The sequence below is a fragment of the Zootoca vivipara genome, chromosome Z2, assembly GCF_965207765.1.
Source record: "Zootoca vivipara chromosome Z2, rZooViv2.hap1.1, whole genome shotgun sequence".
Classification (NCBI taxonomy): domain Eukaryota; kingdom Metazoa; phylum Chordata; class Lepidosauria; order Squamata; family Lacertidae; genus Zootoca; species Zootoca vivipara.
This window is the reverse complement of record NC_142585.1, coordinates 35,496,500-35,517,700: the sequence shown is the minus strand read 5'-3', so window position 1 is coordinate 35,517,700 and position 21,201 is coordinate 35,496,500. Positions and strand designations below refer to the sequence as shown.

Here is a 21,201-nt window from a genome sequence, read left to right as displayed (position 1 = left end):
AAAGATTCCCTGTACCAAACCCGAAGAAGCTGCTGCTAGTCAGTGTAGACAATACTGAACCAGACTCAGCAAATGACAGCTTTTTATTTAATTCAGCCTTTAATTCAGAACCGTAAGGACTAGATTAGAATCTTACTTTATATTTAGAGGAAAGGGTGTAGTTCAGTGGTACAGCATCTGCTTTGCATGCAGGAGGTCCCAGGTTCAGTCCCAGTGGCATCTACAGGTATGGCCTGGGTGGGAAGGAATCCTTGCCTGAAACCCCAGGAACTGCTGCAAGATAGTGAAGACAATACTGAGCTAGTTGGACTCAGTATAAGGTAGCTTCCTATGTTTGTTGTTTTTAAATGGAGGGTGCTTAGAGACCTTGGCCATAACAAGTGAACAAATAAATTAATAATAATTAAGAACACATGGAGATCCCAATACCTGCCAGATGCCTTAGAAACGGACTGCAAAACTGCAACCCTAATACACCAAATGCAGGTTTTGCTCAGAGGCTAAGGGTTCACTGGGGTTTTATTCCCAGCCCTCTTGCATTGCACACGGGATTGCGCCCTTGGCCTCGGGAAGGGTGGCGGGGCCTTCTGTGGGGCGACTCCACGTGCACCGGCTCCGATTCCACGAGCGAGGCCTCCCGGGTCAGCTTGTGGTGCTTCTCCGCCCCAAGCCTAAGGGAGATTCCTCCCTGTTCTGCCTGGCAGAGGCTCCGCCGCCCCGTCCCCCGCGCGGTTCCTTTAAGAGTTGGCCTACGTGGCAGTGCTTCTCGAAGCGAGTGCAACACAGCCCAGCCACTTCCTGTGCAGCCTCGTTGCAATAGGAGCAGCAGCAGCAAGCTGCCAGCAGCCACCACAGGAGGGGTTGTCGGGGGTGTGTGTGAGTGAGCGGCTAGTCCGGTCTCCCAGGCGCTGAGCAGCACCCAACACATCCTGGAGCGAAACCCACTCCTCCCTTCGCCACTCCCGCAGAACTCACTTAGCCATGGGGCAGAACGATCTGATGAGCACCGCAGAGGATTTTGCAGACCAGGTGGGTGTGGATTCATTCCTCTTTCCTCCCCCCACTTTCTCTTGAAGGAGAGGAGGCCTTCCTGCACACATGGGGTTTTGCAGATATTTCTGGAGAGTCCAGTCCCTTTCCTTCACGCGTCTTCTTTGTATTATATAGGAGAGAGGAAGATTTGCGGAGTGGGGGGTGTTGATATTTTGTGGCTTTTTGTGTGTGCTGGGGGGAGGGGGGTTGGTCGTTGAGGATGCGATCTCGTTCCCAACATCATAGGATCCACCTCAGAGGGAATCGGGAGATCAGCCTTCCCAGATCCCGAGTGCTTTGCACCCGCACAAATTTGAGGGGCGCGGCCCCATCTTTCACTGATCTAATCTAAAATGACGGGAGAAGATTGCTTAAAGGAGTGCTCGCAGAATGAGAAACCAAAGCAATGTCAAGAGGGCCAGGGTTTTAACACTCGCCTCCTCAACCTCCTAAATTTTTGCGTCTTGCGATAATTGGGGCTCAGGTCATCTGTGAATAGCCAGCCCTATCGATCCTGCTAATCAAGCAGATGACTAGTGTGAAATCCACCACTCCCCTCAAAGAGATCGTAACTCAGGATTATTATGGGACAGAAGACCAGTTTCAGACATCATAGATTTTCCTCCCCACTGGCAATAATTTGCCTCTGAGATTAGAGGGATTCGCTTTAACGTTATGGGGTTGCATTGCACGTTAGCGAAATGAAGGTGTGTCTTGTGCGTTCCTTTGCTATACCTATCCTATCCTTGAGGGAGGTAAGAGATTTGGCGATTTCCAGAAAATGGTGAAGTAGGGTGCTTATTTAACGTGGTCTATAAATTTGAGGGTGGGGTGGGGAGAAAGGGAAAGAAAATGTGAAAATAATGAGAAGTTTCTCTACCCAAGAGCTTCTGCAATCTGGGAGTGCTATGGTGTCTAGTCACCACCAGTATAATCTCTCCCTGTTCCTCTGTAGAATGTGTACTGTATGTATGAGTCATTTAATGTACCCTACCTTTGGAGTGGGGCACAAAGAACTACCCCCCCCGGTACTTTAATGAAATCATTTAAAACACTTTCCACATTTGGGGATATGGAGATTTCCAAAGTAATGTAAAGTCAGAAAAGTGGTTTTTCTCAGAGACCATGATCCTATCAAAATGCTGGACAAAGCATGAGGAAATTGATCGGTGTATTGGTAATATGCTGATCATTTGTCTGTGTTTTATATCTACCTTTACCTATTATATTTGAGTAGTATTCAAGTTTACAAAAACCCCAAGTCTTTTTTTCTTTTTTACTGATTTTTTTTACTGGAGGCATCAGTATCTCTGTTTGGCACTCCAGATTAAATAGAGTGCTATCACAAACCAATCTTTTCCTGGGGGTTGTTTATCAGCCAGAAGAGCCAAATCTTCACCTTTCTCTGGATCAAAAGCGGAGAGGCTAAAAACTTTCCTCCCTATCCCCTGTGTTCCTGAATGAATGGAATTCAAGCTTCCTTTCGTTTCCTCAGCTCATGTGACATCTGGTTCCTTACTGCCCTTGTGTATATTTCCTTTTAGCTTATGAGAAGGTAGAAAACTGCCGCTCGGGTTTCCCTTTTTAAGAAGAAAATGGCCAGGAGGTGTTGAAAGTTGTTTTAATTCTTTTGGTGTTAGGGGAAGAACAATTACCGGTAAAGGCAGCTGGTGACAGATTCTGTTGTTCAGGTGTGTGGAAGGTAAAATACACTTCTGTGCTTCCTACCTTTTGGACAAGACAATCCGGTATTATCTCATAAGCCAGTGTCAACTGTCCCTGTCTTGGTACAGGTTTATCTAACCACAGTCTGGCACTGTGATGGAAAACATGTGTGAGACAGGCAACAGCTTAAGCTGTTTCATGTGTCTGGTGCCTCTTAAGTGAACCAGCAAATGATGGTTGGGGTGGGGGTGTTGCCTTTACAAAAAAGGTACATACATCATGTGGTACTCCAGGGTATTTCCTCCCTCTTAAATATAAAGCAGTATAGAAATGAAATGAATAATTATAATAATTCCTTTCATTTCTATACTGCTTTATATTTAAGAAAATAAACAAATCTCAAAGCAGTTTACACCCTACGTTATTATCTGCTTTCCTTGGTTTGGAAAAAAGAATATTATCCCTTGGTAAAAATATCCCTTGGTAGCAAATACATTTAACTGCATGACCTTAATTTACCCTGGGTTAAAAAAAAAAAAAGCCACCTGAGACGGCAAGCATGGTAGCAGTGACTTCTGTCACTTCTGCTGTAAGAGTTTTTATAGTTTGATAATCGAGGGCCCTGGAGCTTAGCAGCTTAACTGAACTTCTACATTACCCCAACAGACAAATTATGGGATGCTGTTGTGGTGCAGTAGTTAGACTGCCATACCCAGGAGACAAGGGTTCCGATCCTCACTCAGCTATAAAGTGCACTGGGTGACCTTGGGCTTGTCACTTACTCTCAATCTAACCTACCTCCCAGGGTTGTTGTGAGGATAAAATGGAGAGGGGGAGAACAGTGTACACAACTGTGAACTCCTTGGAGAAAAACTGGGACAAATAACTAGACATAGCATAGTGGCTGAGATTGTGCCATAGGAACACAGGAAGCTGCTTTATCCTGAGTCAGACCTTCTTCATCTAGCTCAGAATAGTCTATACTGACTGGCAGCAGCTCTCCAGGGTTTCAGGCAGGGAATACCCCAACCCTACCTGGAGATACCTGGGATTGTGTCTGTGACCTTCTGGGTACAAAGATGTCAGAATAATAGAATCATGGGGTTGTGAGGGACCCCGAGGGTCACCTAGTCCAACCCTGTGCACTGCAACCTCTGTGGTTGGAGGCGTTAATGCTTCTAAATACAAGTTGCTGTAAACCTCTGGAAGGAAGAGTGCTCTTGTGCTCGGAGCCTCCTTTCCAATTTCTATCAGGCCGTAGTTAGCTGCTGCGAGAACACGATGCTGGACTAGATAGGCCATTGACCTGATTCAGCAAGCTTTGCTTATGATCTTGTGTCTTTAGGCAAGCATATAAAAATGCTGAGTTAGCGGTAATAATGATCCCATTTTCCTCAGCCCCCCCCCCCAATCCCCACACAGCTTCATTCCCCTTTAGCTAGCCCAGACAATTGCAGTGTCCTTCAGTTGCTGCTAGACTACAACTCACATCATCTCTGACTTCCGACTGAACTGGCTGGGGTTGATGGGATTTGGAATCCAGCAACATCTAGAGGGCACCACAATGGCTACATCCCTGTTTAAGCCTTCTACAGCCCAGTTTTGTTCTATCCCTAAGCTTTGATTCATGATAAATTCCCTTCACATGAGTTGCATCCTCCTAGCTTTGCTCAACAATTCTGCACCCGTCCTCACCCCTGACAACTCCCCACCTGCTCACATTTATTCTTTGTCTCAACTCCTTGCCTCTCCACCTTGATTATGCTCCAGGTGCCAATAATCTTTTTGTATACTGTTACTCTGCAAATTGCTGTGCACGTTAGTATTTTAAAAAAACAGTAAACATTCTTGCCTAGAAACCATTCTTCTATCTAGCTCAGAATTTCCTTCACTGGCTGGCAGCAGCTCTCCAGGGTTTCAGGCAGGAGACATTCCTACCCCTGCCTGGGGATGCAGGGAAGTGAACCATTGTGCTTACATTGTGCTTGCAAAGCAGATGCACTACCTCTTAGCCATGCCCTTTGCCAATAAAAACCTCAACTTAATATCGTCCTAGGAGCAGAGGTTGCTAGGTGAAACAATATTTTTTAAAGCATCATCTAGGACCATAGGAAGCTGCCTTTATGCCATCTAGTTTAGTATTATCTACACAAGTGTTTCCCAACCTTGTGCCTCCAGATGTTTTGGGACTACAACTCCCATCATCCCTAGCTAGCAAGACCAGTGGTCAGGAATGATGGGAATTGTAGTCCGAAAACAGCTGGAGGCACAAGGTTGGGAAACACTGATCTACACTAACTAGCAAAGGATTCTCAGGGTTTCAGACAGGGCTCTCCCAGCCTTACCTGGGGATGCCTGGGATTGAACCTTGGACCTTCTGCATGGAAAGCAGATGCTCTACCCTGAGTTGTGTCTCTTCCATGCTGCTGGCAGGCCCATCAGCTGGATAGAAGAAGTAAAATGCAGGGCGACAACAGATGTTTTGGATCTGCCCACTTTTACAAGACTACATTCTCAGATGCTTCTGTCCTTTTAAAAAAGGAAACTGTGCATTTATATGTATATTTGCATGTTTATTTCTATGAGTTTGTTTACACTAGTTGCGAAATGAGGTTTCTTAAACACAACATTCTGAAAGCCCAGTTGTCCAGGAGAAGATATTTCTTGCCCTTCCCAAAATGCCTTCCACTAAAAATAACTTTTTTTTTTGCACTGATTTTTAAAAAAATACTCACATCTTCGTAGCCACATACTCTGTTGATCCATTTTTCAAATGGTGTGTCGGCAGAGGTGTGAAATAAGGATGTGTCTGTCTTAGTTCAAATATGAATGAGGCTTCTTACTTGGTCTTCAACAGTCTGCTCTTCCCATCTCATGGGGACAAATTGAGGTATGGCAGGGCTGCTTTTGGGTGAGAAGACAAGAGCAGGTGTGTGGAAACCTTAGCTATCCAGATGTTGCTGGACTACCACTCCCATGAGCCCTAACAAGCATGGCCAGGAATGATGGGAGTTGTAGTTCAGCCATATCGGGAGGACCAAAAGTTCCTCACACCTGAGACAGACTGACGTAGGCAACAGAGTTTGCATTTCTGCCAGTGGAATTCTCATTGCCACATGGGTCCATAACCACAAGGGGTTCACCTCCCCCAATGGGTCCCTTTAGGAATCTTCCAGACTCCTTTCCTAAATTGTTGGCTTTCATTTCAAAAGAAAGATGCTTTTAGTTTTCTTCAATTTGAGGATTTTTTTTAAAGCACGAAGGCAGTATTTTTTGAATTGTTTAGTAAAATGTAAATCTGTTCCTGCCTTCAGTTGATCAAGCCAAAGAGTGCAAAACTGGCAAAATTATCTGGTGTGTGTGAGGGCGTGCATCAGGCATCCCCAAACTGCGGCCCTCCAGATGTTTTGGCCTACAACTCCCATGATCCCTAGCTAACAGGACCAGTGGTCGGGGAAGATGGGAATTGTAGTCCAAAACATCTGGAGGGCCGAAGTTTGGGGATGCCTGGCGTGCATGGATCCTCTTGAAATTGCAAGGTGGGTATTCCCCCTTTAAATATATGTAAACCATAACCTCTAGGAGCACTGATGCACTTCTGCCATGGTTGCAAAAGGCAGCCTCAGGTGTTTTGCAAGTACTTGGCAATTTAATTGCAAAGCAGCTGTTGAGGTTTTTGCAGCTAAATTGATTTCTCTGCCAACTTCTCAAGATAATTTCCTCTTCATGTCACTTGCCCCAACAGACAGGCCAATTACCACCTGTGCAACTACAAAGCAGAACCATTCAACTTTGGGGGAGTGCAGCAATGTACCGCAAGTTATATGTCTGTATGTGGAGAGAGATACTTGCACAGTTGGCATTTGTGTAACAAGCAACTCCTGAAAACATCTAATCTGGGATTTAATTGAAGCTTCTTTAGATAAGGAAGGGGAGGAATGGAAAATTCAACTCTGCAAGCTATCATTTTTTTTATTGGCTGGCATTTCTGCTCTAATTAGTGTGATGCCAGCACAGCTGAAACACCCAGAAGGGGAAACATGTTGTTAACGATTGCACCGGTAGGATTGTGATATGGGATTGTCTAATTTTTGCTGGCCATGGTTGCTAGCCATTTGTGGTTGCCAGCAAAACTTGAGAGACCACATTATCCCACATATACACAGCAGGTCCCTGCAGTCTACAGGAGAGCTTAGTCAAGTTCCAAAGACCTCAGAAGCCTACTTCATAGTAATTCACAGCAGATCTTTCAGTATGGATGTGTGGAACAGCATTCCCATCAAGGCAACAACAGGTGCCCGCTCTCTGCACTTTTCTGGAAACAGTGGAAACTTCTTGTTGTTCTGATAGGCTTCCCAGCTTAATGCATAGGTTCTGCAATGGGTGTCTACTTCATATTCTTTTAAAATTTATCTGTTGCTATTTTATGAGGTGCTTAAAACTGTTTTTAGCTGTGTTTACTGCACCGTGTACATTGCCTTGAGGCAATGTAGATAGCTAGATGATTGCTAGACAGATAGCTGTAGCTCAGTAATACAGCACCTGCTTTTCATGCAGAAGGTTCGAAGTTCAACCCCTGGCATTTCCATATAGAGCTAGGAGAGACCCCTGCCTGAAACCCTGGAGAGCTGCTGCCAGTCAGTGTAGACAGTACTGCACTAGAGAGATGAACAGTCTCACTCCTTATAAGATGGTGACCTTTGCTACTAGCAATTGCCCTTTCTCTTCCCCAGCAAGCCTCCTCTCCAGAGCTCAGCCCTGAAGAGAACTAGACCCAGTAGAAGATCTGAATTGAATGCAGCCAGGTGCTCTCTAATTATTGTTTATTTTACCCTCTTTTCCATTACAAGGCTTGGCAGGCTATTCATATAACTAAGCTGTCTGCATAAAAGTCCTTCCCACTAATGGTTTGGCTTGAGAGAGAATAAGCTGCTGGTCTCCTGTGCAACATCTTTATATTCTTACTCTAGGTACTCTGTTCAGAAGCTCGGTAGTTCCATTAGCATAGAAACTACAGGAGAAAAACATACTGCTTTTTATTATGTACAGTGCAGGATAATCTGCCTCCTCTCAGGGTTTTCCAAAACAAAATCATCCGCTTCACACGCCTGTAGGAAGCTCTATAACTCTTCTATTTGGGTTATTTCCTTAGATCAGATAATCTTTATACCATTTTCTGACATTTAACCAGTTGCAACTATGTGAGCGTGAGGCAGGGGGAGGATCTACAGGTTTTAAGCAACTGGGAAACAAGAAAGTCAAAAGCAACTACAGTGGTACCTCGGTTTAAGTACACAATTGGTTCCGGAAGTCTGTACTTAACCTGAGGCATACTTAACCTGAAGCGAGCTTTCCCATTGAAAGTAATGGAAAATGGATTAATCCGTTCTAGACGGTACGTGGTGTACTGAAACTGAAATTACTCAAACCGAAGCGTACTTAAACCGAGGTATGACTGTACTATGTAAATCAAGGAAAGTGCGGTCCTCCGTATGCTGTTGGACTACAGCTCTCATCAGCCCTAGCCAGGATAATGGGGGCTGTAGTCCAACAATGTCCAGAGGGTCAGAGATTTCTCAATCCCTGATGTAAATGATCGACATTAACAAGTGTGACCTGAATCAGTACAGTGGTACCTTGGTTTTCGACCGCCTCGGGGAGCGACCTCTTCGGTTTCCGACCATTGCGGACCCGGAAGTGTTTACATCCAGGTTCCGAGGTGCTCAGATGCGCAGAAGTGCTCTATCGGTGCTTCACGCACGCGCAGAAGCGTGCCGCAGGGAGCGACGAACTCGGGGAGCGACCGGCTCCCCGGAACCAATTGTGGTCGCAAACGGAGGTACCACTGTAATTGCATGTCTCACTGTGTCTTCCTCCAGAGGGCTAGGACCATGTTGTGGTTGTAAATATTGAATTTAAGATGTTTAGGGTTCCAGGATAGTTTGCCAAACTTCTGTCCCAGTTTCAAATTTTGTTTATTTGCATCTAGTCACTGGGCCACCACAAGTGCAAGGGTTCAAAAAAAAAACAACCAAGGGAAAATATGTATCCACATAGTAACATGAGTTAACAAATAATTTCTTCATGAAAGGTGCCAGATTTCGTGTAAAATTCTTATCAGGGAGGGATTGTGAAACTATGAACAAGGCTATTCAACTTGAGTAAATATGTGCCATGCTTTTCTCCTTGTTTCTTCTTCCAGATTTCCTCGGTTAGTTTCACCCAAAAGTACAATTCTCTGTGTTAGTCACGTATGGTCTGTGAGCATGCCTGAATTTTTACTTACTGCTTTTGCATCTTGCTCTCTCTGTGTGTATAAGCGATCTCAACACTTGCATTTTAACCTGGAGAGCTGCATAAATTCCTGCCTTGTTGCATGGTGGACATCAGGAGTTGGGGACATCTGGTGATCACAGAATCATAGCATCGTAGAGATGGAAGGGACTCCCAAGGGTCATCTAATCCAACCCCCTGTAATGCAGGAAACTCAACTAAAGCATCCATGGCAGATGGCCATCCAAACTCTGCTTAAAAGCATCCAATGAAGGAGAGTTGACAACTGCTTGAAGGATTCTGTTCCACTATTGAACTGTTCTTACTGTCAAATCTCCTTTCTTGTAACATGTTCAAATCTCCTTTCTTGAAACATGAAGCCATTGGTTCGAGTCCTACCCTTCAGAGCAGAAGAAAACAAGCTTGCTTCACCTTCCATGTCTCGGTCTCCTTTTCCCCAGGCTAAACATATCTAGTTCCTTCAACCATTCCTCATAAGGCTTGGTTTCTAGATCCTTAATCATTTTGGTTGCTCTCCTCTGCACACATTCCTGCTTGTCAATATCCTTCCTAAATTGTGGCTCCCAGAATTGGACACAGTATTCCAGGTACAATAGTGTGGTACTATTACTTCTCTTGATCTGGACACAATACTTCTGTTGATACAGCCTAGAATAGTATTAGCCTTTTTTGCTGCTGCATCACACTGTTGACTCATGTTAAGCTTGTGGTCTACTAAGACCCATAGATCTTTTTCACACGTACTGTTGGTAAGCCAGGGGTCTTATATTTGTGCTGCTGGTTATTCATGCCCAAGTGTAGAATCTTGCAATTCTCCCTATTCAAATTCATTTTATTAGCTTGGGCCCAGTTTTCCAATCTGTTAAGGTAATTTTGAATCCCAATTCTGTCCTCTTTGGCATTAGCTACCCCTCCCAATTTGGTATCACCTGCGAACTTTATGAGCATCCCATCAATTTTTCATCCAAGCAACGTTGAACAGGACCCTGCGGCACCCCACTTGTAACTTTTTTCCTGGATGACAAGGAACCATTAATGCACAGCTTTCCAAATTGTGTGATGTGACACATTAGTGTGTTGGCTGCAGTGTTTAGGTGTGTCAAATGAACTCTTCCCATGCTGTTCCTGGGGCTGGAAATGAGTTAGTTCCCCTGATCCACCAAGTTTTTTTTTTTACCCCATCAGAAAAAGAAATGAGATTAGTCTGCATGACTTGTTTTTGAGAAACCTGTGCTGGGTCTTAGTGCAGTGGTGCCTCGCAAGACGAATTTAATTCGTTCCGCGAGTCAATTCGTTTTGCGAAAAATTCGTCTTGAGAATCGCGGTTTCCCATAGGAATGCATTGAAATTTCTTTTTTTTTGCCCATAGGAACACATTAATTAAATTTCAATGCATTCCTATGGGAAACTGCGATTCGCAAAACAAATCCGTCTTGCGAGTCACCATCAGATCGCAAGACGCATTCGTCTTGTGAAAAATTCGTCTTGCGGGGCATTCGTCTTGTGAAGTACCATTGTATTCATAACATCCTTTTCTAAGTGCTCGCAGATCAACTGCTGAGTGATTTGTTCTAGGACCTTTCCTGGTATCAATGTCAAGTTCACCAGTTACCTGGATCTTATTTTCTCCCCTTTTTGGAAGACAGGGACAATATTTGTCCGCCTCCAGTCTGCTGGGACCTCACATGCTTTCCAAGAGATTATAGGCAGAGGTTCTGAGATTACACCGCAAGCTCCTTTAGTACCCTTGGGTGCAGCTCATCAGGCCCTGGAGGTTTTAAATCAACTAAAGTAGCTAGGTATTCCCTTATCATCTCTTCCTATCTTGCTCTCCAGCTCCCTCCTTACATCATTTAATCTGTTATCATTGCTTTCCTTTTGTGCAAAGACAGAGGCAAAGAAGATTTTGAGCAGTTCCACCTTCTCTCTGTCACCCAATAGCATTTTTCTGTCTTCTCTACACAGAGGACCTACCACTTGCTTGTTGTTCCTCTTGCTTCAAACACAGCCGAAGAAACATGTCCATCTTAAATCTCAGTTCATCTGTAAGCTCCTTATGCAGCCGCGCTGGTTTGTTTAAATACCTCCCACTTTCTTGTTGGAACTGTCTGCATTTGTGGTCCTTCAGTATTTTGCCCTTAAGAAACTCCCATCCACCTTGGGCTTTTCTTCAGAGGTTTCTGACCATGGGATCTCACCCAGTAGTACTTTAAGCTTTTTGAAATTGGCATTCTTAAAGTCCAGGGTGCCTGTCCGAACTACGCTCACATTTCCCTTGCCTCTGTATCATGAACCCTAAGAGGGAGAGGACATGATCACTTCCTCCCAAGTTTTCAAGTAAAGTACTTCCACTTTTCAGACAGTTCCTCTTGTAGGTGAGGACCAGGCCTGCAAACAATCAAATCTCCAAACAGCACAAGACAAACTACCAGATTTAATCCGAAAGAAACAAGCTCACTCTCTTCAGTCTCCTCCACCAATCCTTGCAAACACCCCTGTTTACGAGTCCTGTTCATGAGCTCCCAGAAGTTACTTGCCTGGCATTATTCACACTGTAGTTTTCATCTTCCCCAACTTGCTGGTTGGTTGTCCCGTAACCATGCTCAACAAACAGCATGAAGACTTATTTTCATCTGCTTACTTCCTGTGAAGGGTGCATTTACCCAGTCATCAGAAATGAGTGTGGCAAGCCTTTCCTGGTATTTATCACTTCAAAATGTGTGAGTGTGTGTGTGTGTGTGTGTGTGCATGTACTTGTATCGGTGCCTGAATCCAAAAAGCTAGCCTGTTGGGGAAAATGCTAGGCTGAAGCTTTTTTTCTGACTTGCTTTTTTCCTATGTGCCAGGAAGGGTGGGGTGTTTTTTTGGGGGGGGGGGGAAGCTGGAAAACCTCTTTTTTGTAACCATTTTTTAAATTGCTTTGTCCAATATAAAGAGAAACAAGTTAATGCACAAAACCATAACAAGAAAAAACAAATCCAAAAAAGGTAACGAAAGAACGTACAGTATTAGACTTTTGTCAGTTAGATAAGATGCAAGCTCTCAACCTCTAAAACAGGCATCCCCAAACTTCGGCCCTCCAGATGTTTTGGACTACAATTCCCATCATCCCTGACCACTGGTCCTCTTAGGTAGGGATCATGGGAGTTGTAGGCCAAAACATCTGGAGGGCCGCAGTTTGGGGATGCCTGCTCTAAAATAACACAGAGGAAGATATATAATGTTACTAGAGTGCTGCCCCTTTTTGTGTTGCTGGTCAAAACTACCTACCTGCCAGCATTTCCACCTGCTCCCTTAACACCTCACCCAACCCTTCCATCCTTTCAGAACCACTCAGGTATTTTGTGTTCCTCCCTCCCTGCTTTATTCAAGCCTCTGCTGTTGTTTAAAACCACCTGCTGTATTGCAAGAAACAAAAGGGAGGTGGTGAATGGGGCTTTCCAGACGCTGCCTAAAAGCAGTTGCATTCTGTGACTTCCAGTTTCCCCCCTGAGGAAGCACTGATGTACCAGTCAGCAGTTTTATACCAAAGCAATCCAGGTTCAGATGTGGGTGATTTTGAGTTAGCCAGCCTAACCTACCTAGCAGGGTTGTTGTGAGGATTAGAAAAAAAAGTTGGGCAAAGACCTCAAGCTCCTTGGAGGAACATAGGATAAAAATGGACTAATAAATAAAGAATGACTTTATAGGGTTTCTGGCACCCTGGTTACATGAATAAAAGGACAGCTAAAGAACACTATGGGACGTGGGTGGCGCTGTGGGTTAAACCACAGAGCCTAGGGCTTGCTGATCAGTAGATCCAGGATGAGCAAAAGGAAGTACTTTGCACTGTGTGTAAATTAAAATGATGGAGTACTGTACACTGGAGAGGGCCACTAGCTTAAAATAGCTTTAAAAATGAAATCATGCAGAATTATGTCTGTTAAAAGGCTCTGGCTAAATAGACTTATTGCTGAGCCTTTTGTCTCATAAATCATCAGTACTGGAGTAAATGAGGCATCCTTGGAGCATCTAGGGCTGACAGTTGAGAACCAGTGCGGTATAATGGTTAAGAGTGCTGGATGAGGACCTGGGAGATGGGTTCTGATCCCCACTTGGCCATGAAGCTCACTGTGTGAGCTGTGGGCCATTCACTGCCTCTCAGCCTCAGCTATCTCGCAGAGTTGTTATGAGATTGCGTATGCCATCTTGAGCTCCTTGGAAGGAGGGTTGGATATACCGGTAAATTTTATATATGCACTTTATGAGAAACAAGGTGGTGGATTAGCAAATCCTTTAATGTGATCTATTGCTATAGCTCTGGGATTAGACTGCCTACTGCGGCCTTCCCTAACCTGGTTGGTTTTTGTGTGTGTGTGTGTGTGTGTTTTGGACTACAACTCCCATCAGCCGCAAGCAGCATTGCTGATAGTTGGGGATGATAGAAGTTGTAGTCCCAAAAAATCTGGAGAGCACCCAAGTTTTCAAAGGCTGGTTCATTGGAAGTCCCCCCTCCCCTCCAACTTTGATTAGCTTTGGTCTCTGTACAGTCACACAATTGGGAACATTTTCAAGCTAGATGTGTTTTGGCATGTGCCCCATTTCTACCCTTTAAGTAACGGGGTCATGGCTCCTGCATCCCACTCAGTTTGCAGTTGCCTCAGAGGGAACTTGCTCTGTCTAGAGTATCCTGGTGGGTCAACCTTACCACCCAAGATACAGATTTGGTTTGTTTACATTTAAGTGATGAGAAGGCATTCCCCAAGCTAAACACTTTGGAGTTGCCCTTAAGGACATTAGGAAAAGCTTTGCTGGATAAGGTCAAAGCCCATTAAGTCCAACATGTTGTTCTTACAGTGGCCAACCAGAGGCCCATTAAGGGAAGCCTGAAAGCAGAACCTGAATCTTTCCCACTCGCGATTCCCAGCAACAGGTATTGAGGCATGCTACCTCTGACAGCAGAGGGAGAACACAACTGCACTTTGAGAGGCAAGCTATCCCTATCCTGCTAGGAAGCCAGGTGGCCCCTGCTTCCTGCCCATTCTTCTCACCTGTGTTTCTTTCCCCTGGCAGTTCTTGCGAGTGACAAAACAGTACCTCCCGCACGTGGCCCGCCTCTGCTTGATCAGCACGTTCCTTGAAGATGGCATCCGCATGTGGTTCCAGTGGAGCGAGCAGAGGGACTACATTGATGCCACATGGAACTGTGGGTACTTCCTGGCCTCCATCTTTGTCTTCATTAATCTTTTTGGACAGCTAAGTAAGTGGCACAATATTGAGATCCTGTACGCTTGTTGTTAAATGGAGATTCTGTTTTCTGGACCAAGGGACCCATAAATCCTCTGCTTGGACTACAGCTGCCCAGTCTATAATAGTGGTGTGTCCTCTACAAGATCACAACCCTTAAGAGCATTCTCAGATCCCTTCCCCACCCCACCCCTTTATGCCAGATGACAGGTTTTGAAGCCGCCCTTACTCCTCTTAAAACCAGGGGTGGGGAAGCGGATACATCCAGCAGGCAAAATCCTTATCACCCCTCCCCAAATTTGACAATTATGCCTAGTGGTGAGGTGCTTTGAAGCCCCATGAATCATCTGATCCGCGGGGCTTCAAAGCACCACTTGGGGCTCTTGGTAAGGGACTGGCAGCAAAGAGCTCTGCATTGTGCATTGAAGCCCCACAGATCAGCTGATCAGCAAGACTTAAGGAGACCCTTCTGGCCAATCCAATCCTGCAGCAGTACATCATGGCTTGATGCCCAATAGCTTATGTAAGTGAGCTTTGGAGTATTTCATCAGTTGTAAATTGCAGTGACAATTGCTTAATATACTCTTGGCTTAATATACTGTAGAAGAGCAGTGGGGAATCACCGTGGACCTGATTTCAGCCAGCCCATGCCCAACAGCCCTGCTGCACCTGACTGTATATGACGGCTGATCATCAGTGCATGCCAAGCCCTGGACCTTTGCCTATGCGCTTTGTTTTTGTCTCTCTTTTGGCTCCCATGTCTGTCAGCACTCCGCCCCCTGAGTTTGCTTTTAGTGGGGAAGGAAAACGGGTCAGCTGATGTTACGGCCATGTCACATGGTTGACAGGCAGGTGATCTGGTGGCTGCCGGACTAGTGCTTAAAAACAAGGATGCCTTTAAAGAGATTGATGTTGCTATGGTTCAAGAGACAAGCCAGCAGAAAGCTTTGCAGGCGAGTCAAGGATTTAAAAGATATGAGGGTCAACAGAACCTTAGCAAGGGGAACATGATTCACTAATGCTGTTGACTTGGCTATTTCTTCTCTTCCGCCTCCTTTCCTAGGTGGCTGCATCCTAGTGCTGAGTAGGAACTTTGTTCAGTATGCCTGCTTTGGATTATTTGGCATTATAGCACTACAGGTAAGGAAATCAATCCCAACTCTTAATTGCACAACACTGAAAAACCGTGCCTATTCACACTTGCTCCTCCTGGCTCTGAAGCTGGGGGTTCCATTGCCCCTCCTGTAGCAAACTAGGGTGTCTGAGTGCTGACGGGCTCGAAGTCAAAACAAGAGGCGTGGTCACATTAGCTCTGAGTTATGTAGAAGTGGAAAAACAACAACACCTCTTGTTTTCTAAAGAAAAACACAATGGGGGGGGGGGGACAGAAATTCAAAAACAGCCCCGTTTCCAGCAGTGTAATGTTCAGTACTTCAGGCGGAATCTGCACACTCACCTTGAGCCCTGAGTTATGATGGCTATGCTCTGCCTCACAGCCCAAAGCAACACTGCAGTTCCTGTGGAGAGAATGCTCTTGTGCTTGGGTCCTGCTCGTGTGGCATCTGGGGGGCCACTGTGAGAACAAGATGCTGAACTAAAGGAGCTGTTGACATGATCCAACAGACTCATCTTATGTTCTTATCTTATGAGATAGCTGCTGCATAGTTCTTGGGAGCAGGGAAGTAAAATAAATTAAAAATGGGTACCCCCTTCTTCTAAGTCGTGCACACGTTTGCAAAATATATTAGCAGTAAGGCTGTAAAAGCATTTGTTTTTCTTTAGCAAAAAAGCGCTACTCCATTTTCACTCTCATACCCCTTGCTTGTCCAAAGAACCCATCTTATTTACACAGTGACATTAATGTGCATAGATCTTTGCAGAGAAAGCATAAGTGAATGTCCCAAGGAGTTTCTGTGCTAAATAGGGGGCAGAAAAAGAGTGTGGGAGAGGGAAGGTAGAAGAAATGATGAAAGTGAGCATCAGCAGATAGATGCCAAGCTTCTTTTTGGAGTATTTAGCTGCTGCAACCTCAAGATCAAAAGGAAAAGGTGGTTTTAAGCAAAGGGTTCAATCGTGTCTGGTTGTTTCCTCCTAGACAATTGCGTACAGCATTTTATGGGATCTGAAGTTTTTGATGAGGTATGTCTCATTCTCTTTTATCTCGTTTTACTAGTTCTTGCTTATTTATTCTTAGTTTCATTTATCGTTCACTTCTAACCAGCCAGCATTGAAGAAAATGATTATAGTGTCCCTTGTGCATTTTGCTTGTCAAGGTTGCTTTTGAATGTTTCTTAACGTTTTATCATTATCGCTATCATCCGTTACCTACCTTTCACTCTTAAGGCCTCAGTTTGGCAACAACAATCAAATCGCAAGGTTAAAAACTGTTTGCAACTTACAATCAAAGAAATAAGGTGGATCCCAAAAGATATATACATCTCAGGTGTCAAAATGTAAGCCACTTTCACTCTTGGGACTTGTCACTCAAAAACTCCAGAGGCAACCAGCATATAACCTTTAAGCATCTTAAGACTTGTAACAGCATATTTGAACACCACTGTGTCACTTTAATTTTTGTTGGTGCGCAAGCCCTTTGTGAATCTTGTCACGCCTGGCGTAGGTATTCAGGTGTGTGTGTTTTGGACTACCGGTAACTATATTTCGCCATCTACAGGAACCTTGCTCTGGGGGGCGGTCTGCTGCTGCTGCTGGCTGAATCACGGTCAGAGGGGAAGAGCATGTTCGCTGGAGTCCCCACCATGCGGGAAAGTTCCCCTAAGCAGTACATGCAGCTGGGTGGACGAGTGCTGCTAGTCCTCATGTTTATGACGCTGCTGCATTTTGACGCTAGCTTCTTTTCGGTAAGTGGCCCAAACATTACAAATATTTTGTTTTCATTTAGGAGGAGAGGTATTTTTTGTATGGGACTTGCCTCTTCCTCCTCCTCCAGCTCCTCCTATTCCCAGCACTGGTAGGTAGCCTATTGATCCTGGTAGGGTGGAAAGCAGGGAGGCCAATGTCGATGGGCAAGTGATGGGCAGGCAGAGTCAACAGATTATAGCTTTCTCCTCACCCTCCTTCCTAATGAGATGCTATTGTTCTTTATTGTATGCATTGGCCATATTTTTTGCACTCAGCTGCCTCAAAGCAAGTCATACAGTAAAAAATAAAATAGCAAAGACATCAATATCATATTTTGAAACAGTTACAGGTAGGTAGCCATGTTGGTCTGACATAGTCAAAACAAAAATAAAAAAATTCCTTCCAGTAGCACCTTAGAGACCAACTAAGTTTGTCATAGGTATGAGCTTTCGTGTGCATGCACACTTCTTCAGATACACTGAAACAGAAGTCACCAGAACCTTATGAATAGTCAGAGGGTGGGGGTGGGGGGTATTACTCAGAAGGGTGGTGGGAGTGGGTGATAGGCTGATAGGAGTGGTAAACCTGTTGATGACAGTTAACAACTGTTAACGACTGCAATTGGTCTTGCAGGAAAAAGCAAGGAGTGAGATGCTAAAGAAAGCTTTATCATGTATAATGAGATAAGAATCCAGTGTCCTTATTCAGACCTGGTCTCTCCATGGTTTTAAGCTTGGTAATGAGTTGCAATTCAATAACTTCTCTTTCCAGTCTGTTTCTGAAATTTTTCTGTAATAAAACAGCTACTTTGAGATCTTGTATAGAATGTCCTGGGAGATTGAAGTGTTCTCCTACTGGTTTCTCTGTCTTGTCATTCCTGATGTCAGATTTATGTCCATTTATCCTTTGGCGTAGGGTTTGGCCTGTTTGTCCAATATAGAGAGCTGAAGGGCACTGTTGGCATTTGATGGCACATGAAAGCTCATACCTATGACAAACTTAGTTGGTCTCTAAGGTGCTACTGGAAGGATTTTTTTTAATTTTTTTTTTTTACTACGTCAGACCAACACGGCTACCTACCTGTAACTAAAATAATGTATTTACAAAGAATGTGTCCTTACACTGCGTGTAAAGGATAAGCACAAGAAAGGCCAGATATAGATTTAACTACTCTCCCAGTTAAAAACCATAAGCCTGGATAAACATGACAGTGATAGGGCCAGGTCTGCTTCTTGGGTGTGTGTGAGCATTCCACTACTGAAAATGCCTGTTGTCAAAGACCAGGGGGGCTAAGGAGGAGGAGGGGGCTGACAGCCAGGGCTGCCTCCCCCTAGAATGGTGGCAAATCCTAAGGCCAGCAGGTGGGGCCTGGCTGAGGGGAGGCTGAATTAGGTGGGGTAAGATGCCCTCTTCTCCCTTACACCAGCCTCTGATGACTCCTACTTTTCTCTGTCTCACCTCCCTCCCCTAGATCCTCCAGAACATCGTGGGCACAGCCTTGATCATCCTTGTGGCTGTTGGCTTCAAGACAAAACTGGCCGCCTTGACCTTGGTCATCTGGCTCTTTGCCATCAACATCTACTTCAATGCCTTCTGGACCATCCCAGTCTACAAACCCATGCACGACTTCCTCAAGTACGACTTCTTCCAGACCATGTCCGTCATTGGAGGCCTCCTGCTGGTGGTGGCCCTTGGGCCTGGTGGCGTCTCTATGGATGAGAAGAAAAAAGAATGGTAGAAATAGGAGGGGCAGGGAAAACGCATCATCTCGGAGTCTGGGGACTGACTTTTTCAACATGGGTTCCGTGGGGGAATAAAACCAAACTGCCAGCATCTTATGTATGTGCCCAACAATCCCTTCTTAAAAGGCACACCTCTATTATTATTATTATTTTTCGAATTCATGACCGCACTGATAATCTGATAACTAGAGCATTCTTCATCAAGGAATGTTTTTGTTTGTTTGTTTTTTGCCTCGAAACACTGTTCTGCTTTCTTTTGTAATCTCCAAAAATTGAAACCTATAGAAGCTGGCTTTCCAAGCACCATGTGGGCACTGTATTTGCCGCCTTTTAGTTTCCTTAATGGTTTTTTAAGACACATTTTTTTAAAAAAACAAAACAAAAACTACTGTGATCCGATATCCCTGTTTGTATACTTTTGGTGTCAAGGTGTTCCCCACTTCTTCTTTTTTGCATTCTTGTTGTAATTAAAGAAGTCGCCTCCCAGATTGAGCCCTGACCATCTGAACGATAGATCTAGCACACCTTTTGTACTATGGGAAAGGGATTTTTCTGCTTTGAAACAAGCCAGCCCACCACAGTATTAAAACAGCTAGAGAGAGGACCATCCCTTGAAACAGAGGCAGGAGGAAATATGTGCAGCAGCTGGGTCCCTCCTAGCAAAAAGCTTATCCACTGCTATGTTGTAGCAAAAAGAAGTGGGGGGGGGCAGGTGTTTGGGTTTCATGAAAAATTCTTTCAGGCGGGTCAATCAGAACAAAGTCCCATGGCAATTCAGATTTCTCAAATCCATCTTCACCTTGTTACTTTGCTGGAAATTTGCATACATTATAAATTTTGGAGCAGTGCCAAAATTCACTGACCACTGTCCATGCTTGGCAGGGGGAGATGTGAGTTAGGTGTCTATTAAGATATGGAGAACAGTAGGTTCCCTATGACTATATTACGTCACAAACAGGGCAGATAGCTGTTGGTATCTAGTATCCAGAGGTAAAATGCTTCTGTCTGTGAAGGTTCTCTCACAGCAAATGGCAACAAATTGGAATCTAGATGTTCTTGCCTTATTTTGTGGAACTGATTTCCACCAAATTATTTATAGGTTTGGTGAAAAGCTTCCATTTTATGTAGCCCTCATCTACCCACAGCCTCCTTTGTGGGTGAGACGAACCGTCTATGTTTAGGGTTTTTCTGTGAAGGGCTATGGCAGTGCGAATGAAGATCCAGCTAGCTTCTCTGTGCTAAAACCTCAAAATCCTTTGAAGAAAGGTCCTTGTCAAATTTTTCATCTTTCCCAGTAGATTTCTTCCATACACCCACCAATAAATATATTTTGCAATACCCCAGAATTTGCACCTGGAATAATAATAATAATAATAATAATAATAATAATAATAATAATAATAATAAAAGAGGTCAAGCTTTTTTTAAAAGGCAGAAGCTTAGCATTTGCCCATCTGTCCAAGGGGGAGTTAATGGACATGTGTTCCAGAGGAAACTCTCTAATGCACCACCATTATTTTGGCTGGTTGTGGAAGATACAAAATGAAAAGTAAGGGAACCTCCTGGTTTAAATCTGCAGAGTCTTCCTGCTTTCACCTTCACTTCTTCAGAAGAGGAACAGCAAAGCTCTCCCACATATGACAAGCCTCCTTGTTCAGGCCAATGGCCCATCTAGTCCAGCATCCTGTTCTCGGTGACCAACTGGAATCCATTTGGGGGTGGGAAATCTTGGTTGTACAAGTATCCATGGCTGAAACCAGGAGGAAATCTGTAGAGATCTAACTGATGAGGAACTTGTGGGCCTGGCTCTGGTCATTAAGACTACAAATTGGCCATGCAGGGTTGGTGTTGGAGTGCGGCAGCAACTGGAGGACCGCAGACTATCGCCATCCATGATAAAGACTAGAGCAGCCTATTCTTTATTAACAGACACTGCCCAGATCCCCCACAACCCTGGAGCCTGCCCCAGATACCTTGAGATTAACAAGAAAAGGGCAATTTCTGAGTGAAGGGAGTACTGTAAGCCAGCAACAATCTTCAAAGCAAGATTGAAAGGGATCTTGCAACAAGGACCATTCTGTATTCAGTGATGTCTAGTTCAGATGATGCATTCCTAGTCCAACAAACTGTCTGCTGGATCAGGGATGGATTGGGAGAGCGCCTTCCTCCTCTCACACACCTCGAAGGCTGAAATTCTAACTCCCACTAACCTGGTAATAAGCCCGGTGAATTCATTAGGACTTCCCGCTAAGTTAGCATTGTGCTGTAAGCCCTGATTCATATGTTAGAGCAGGCACCCCCAAACTTGGGCCCTCCAGATGTTTTGGACTACAATTCCCATCATCCCTGACCACTGGTCCTGTTAGCTAGGGATCATGGG

At 44.6% G+C, this 21,201-nt stretch overlaps 1 protein-coding gene across 1 annotated transcript; it reads left to right on the top strand.

Annotated features, from left to right (window-relative positions):
• The first annotated feature begins 810 nt into the window (after positions 1 to 810).
• SURF4 (surfeit 4) lies at positions 811 to 19,313 on the top strand. The gene is made up of 6 exons (XM_060270127.2): positions 811 to 1,029; positions 14,044 to 14,230; positions 15,281 to 15,357; positions 16,313 to 16,356; positions 16,892 to 17,078; positions 18,551 to 19,313. Exons 1-6 carry the CDS (start codon positions 982 to 984, stop codon positions 18,815 to 18,817), a joined length of 810 nt encoding a protein of 269 aa, XP_060126110.1. The 5' UTR covers positions 811 to 981; the 3' UTR covers positions 18,818 to 19,313.
• The last annotated feature ends 1,888 nt before the right edge of the window (positions 19,314 to 21,201 follow it).

What these genes read in the sequence shown, in the direction of transcription:
- SURF4 (XM_060270127.2), top strand. Translation starts at nt 982, where the DNA reads ATGGGGCAGAACGATCTGATGAGCACCGCAGAGGATTTTGCAGACCAG. An exon ending in CAGAGGATTTTGCAGACCAG is followed by an intron (nt 1,030 to 14,043) that starts GTGGGTGTGGAT and finishes TTCCCCTGGCAG; the next exon opens with TTCTTGCGAGTGACAAAACA. An exon ending in GATCTGAAGTTTTTGATGAG is followed by an intron (nt 16,357 to 16,891) that starts GTATGTCTCATT and finishes CGCCATCTACAG; the next exon opens with GAACCTTGCTCTGGGGGGCG.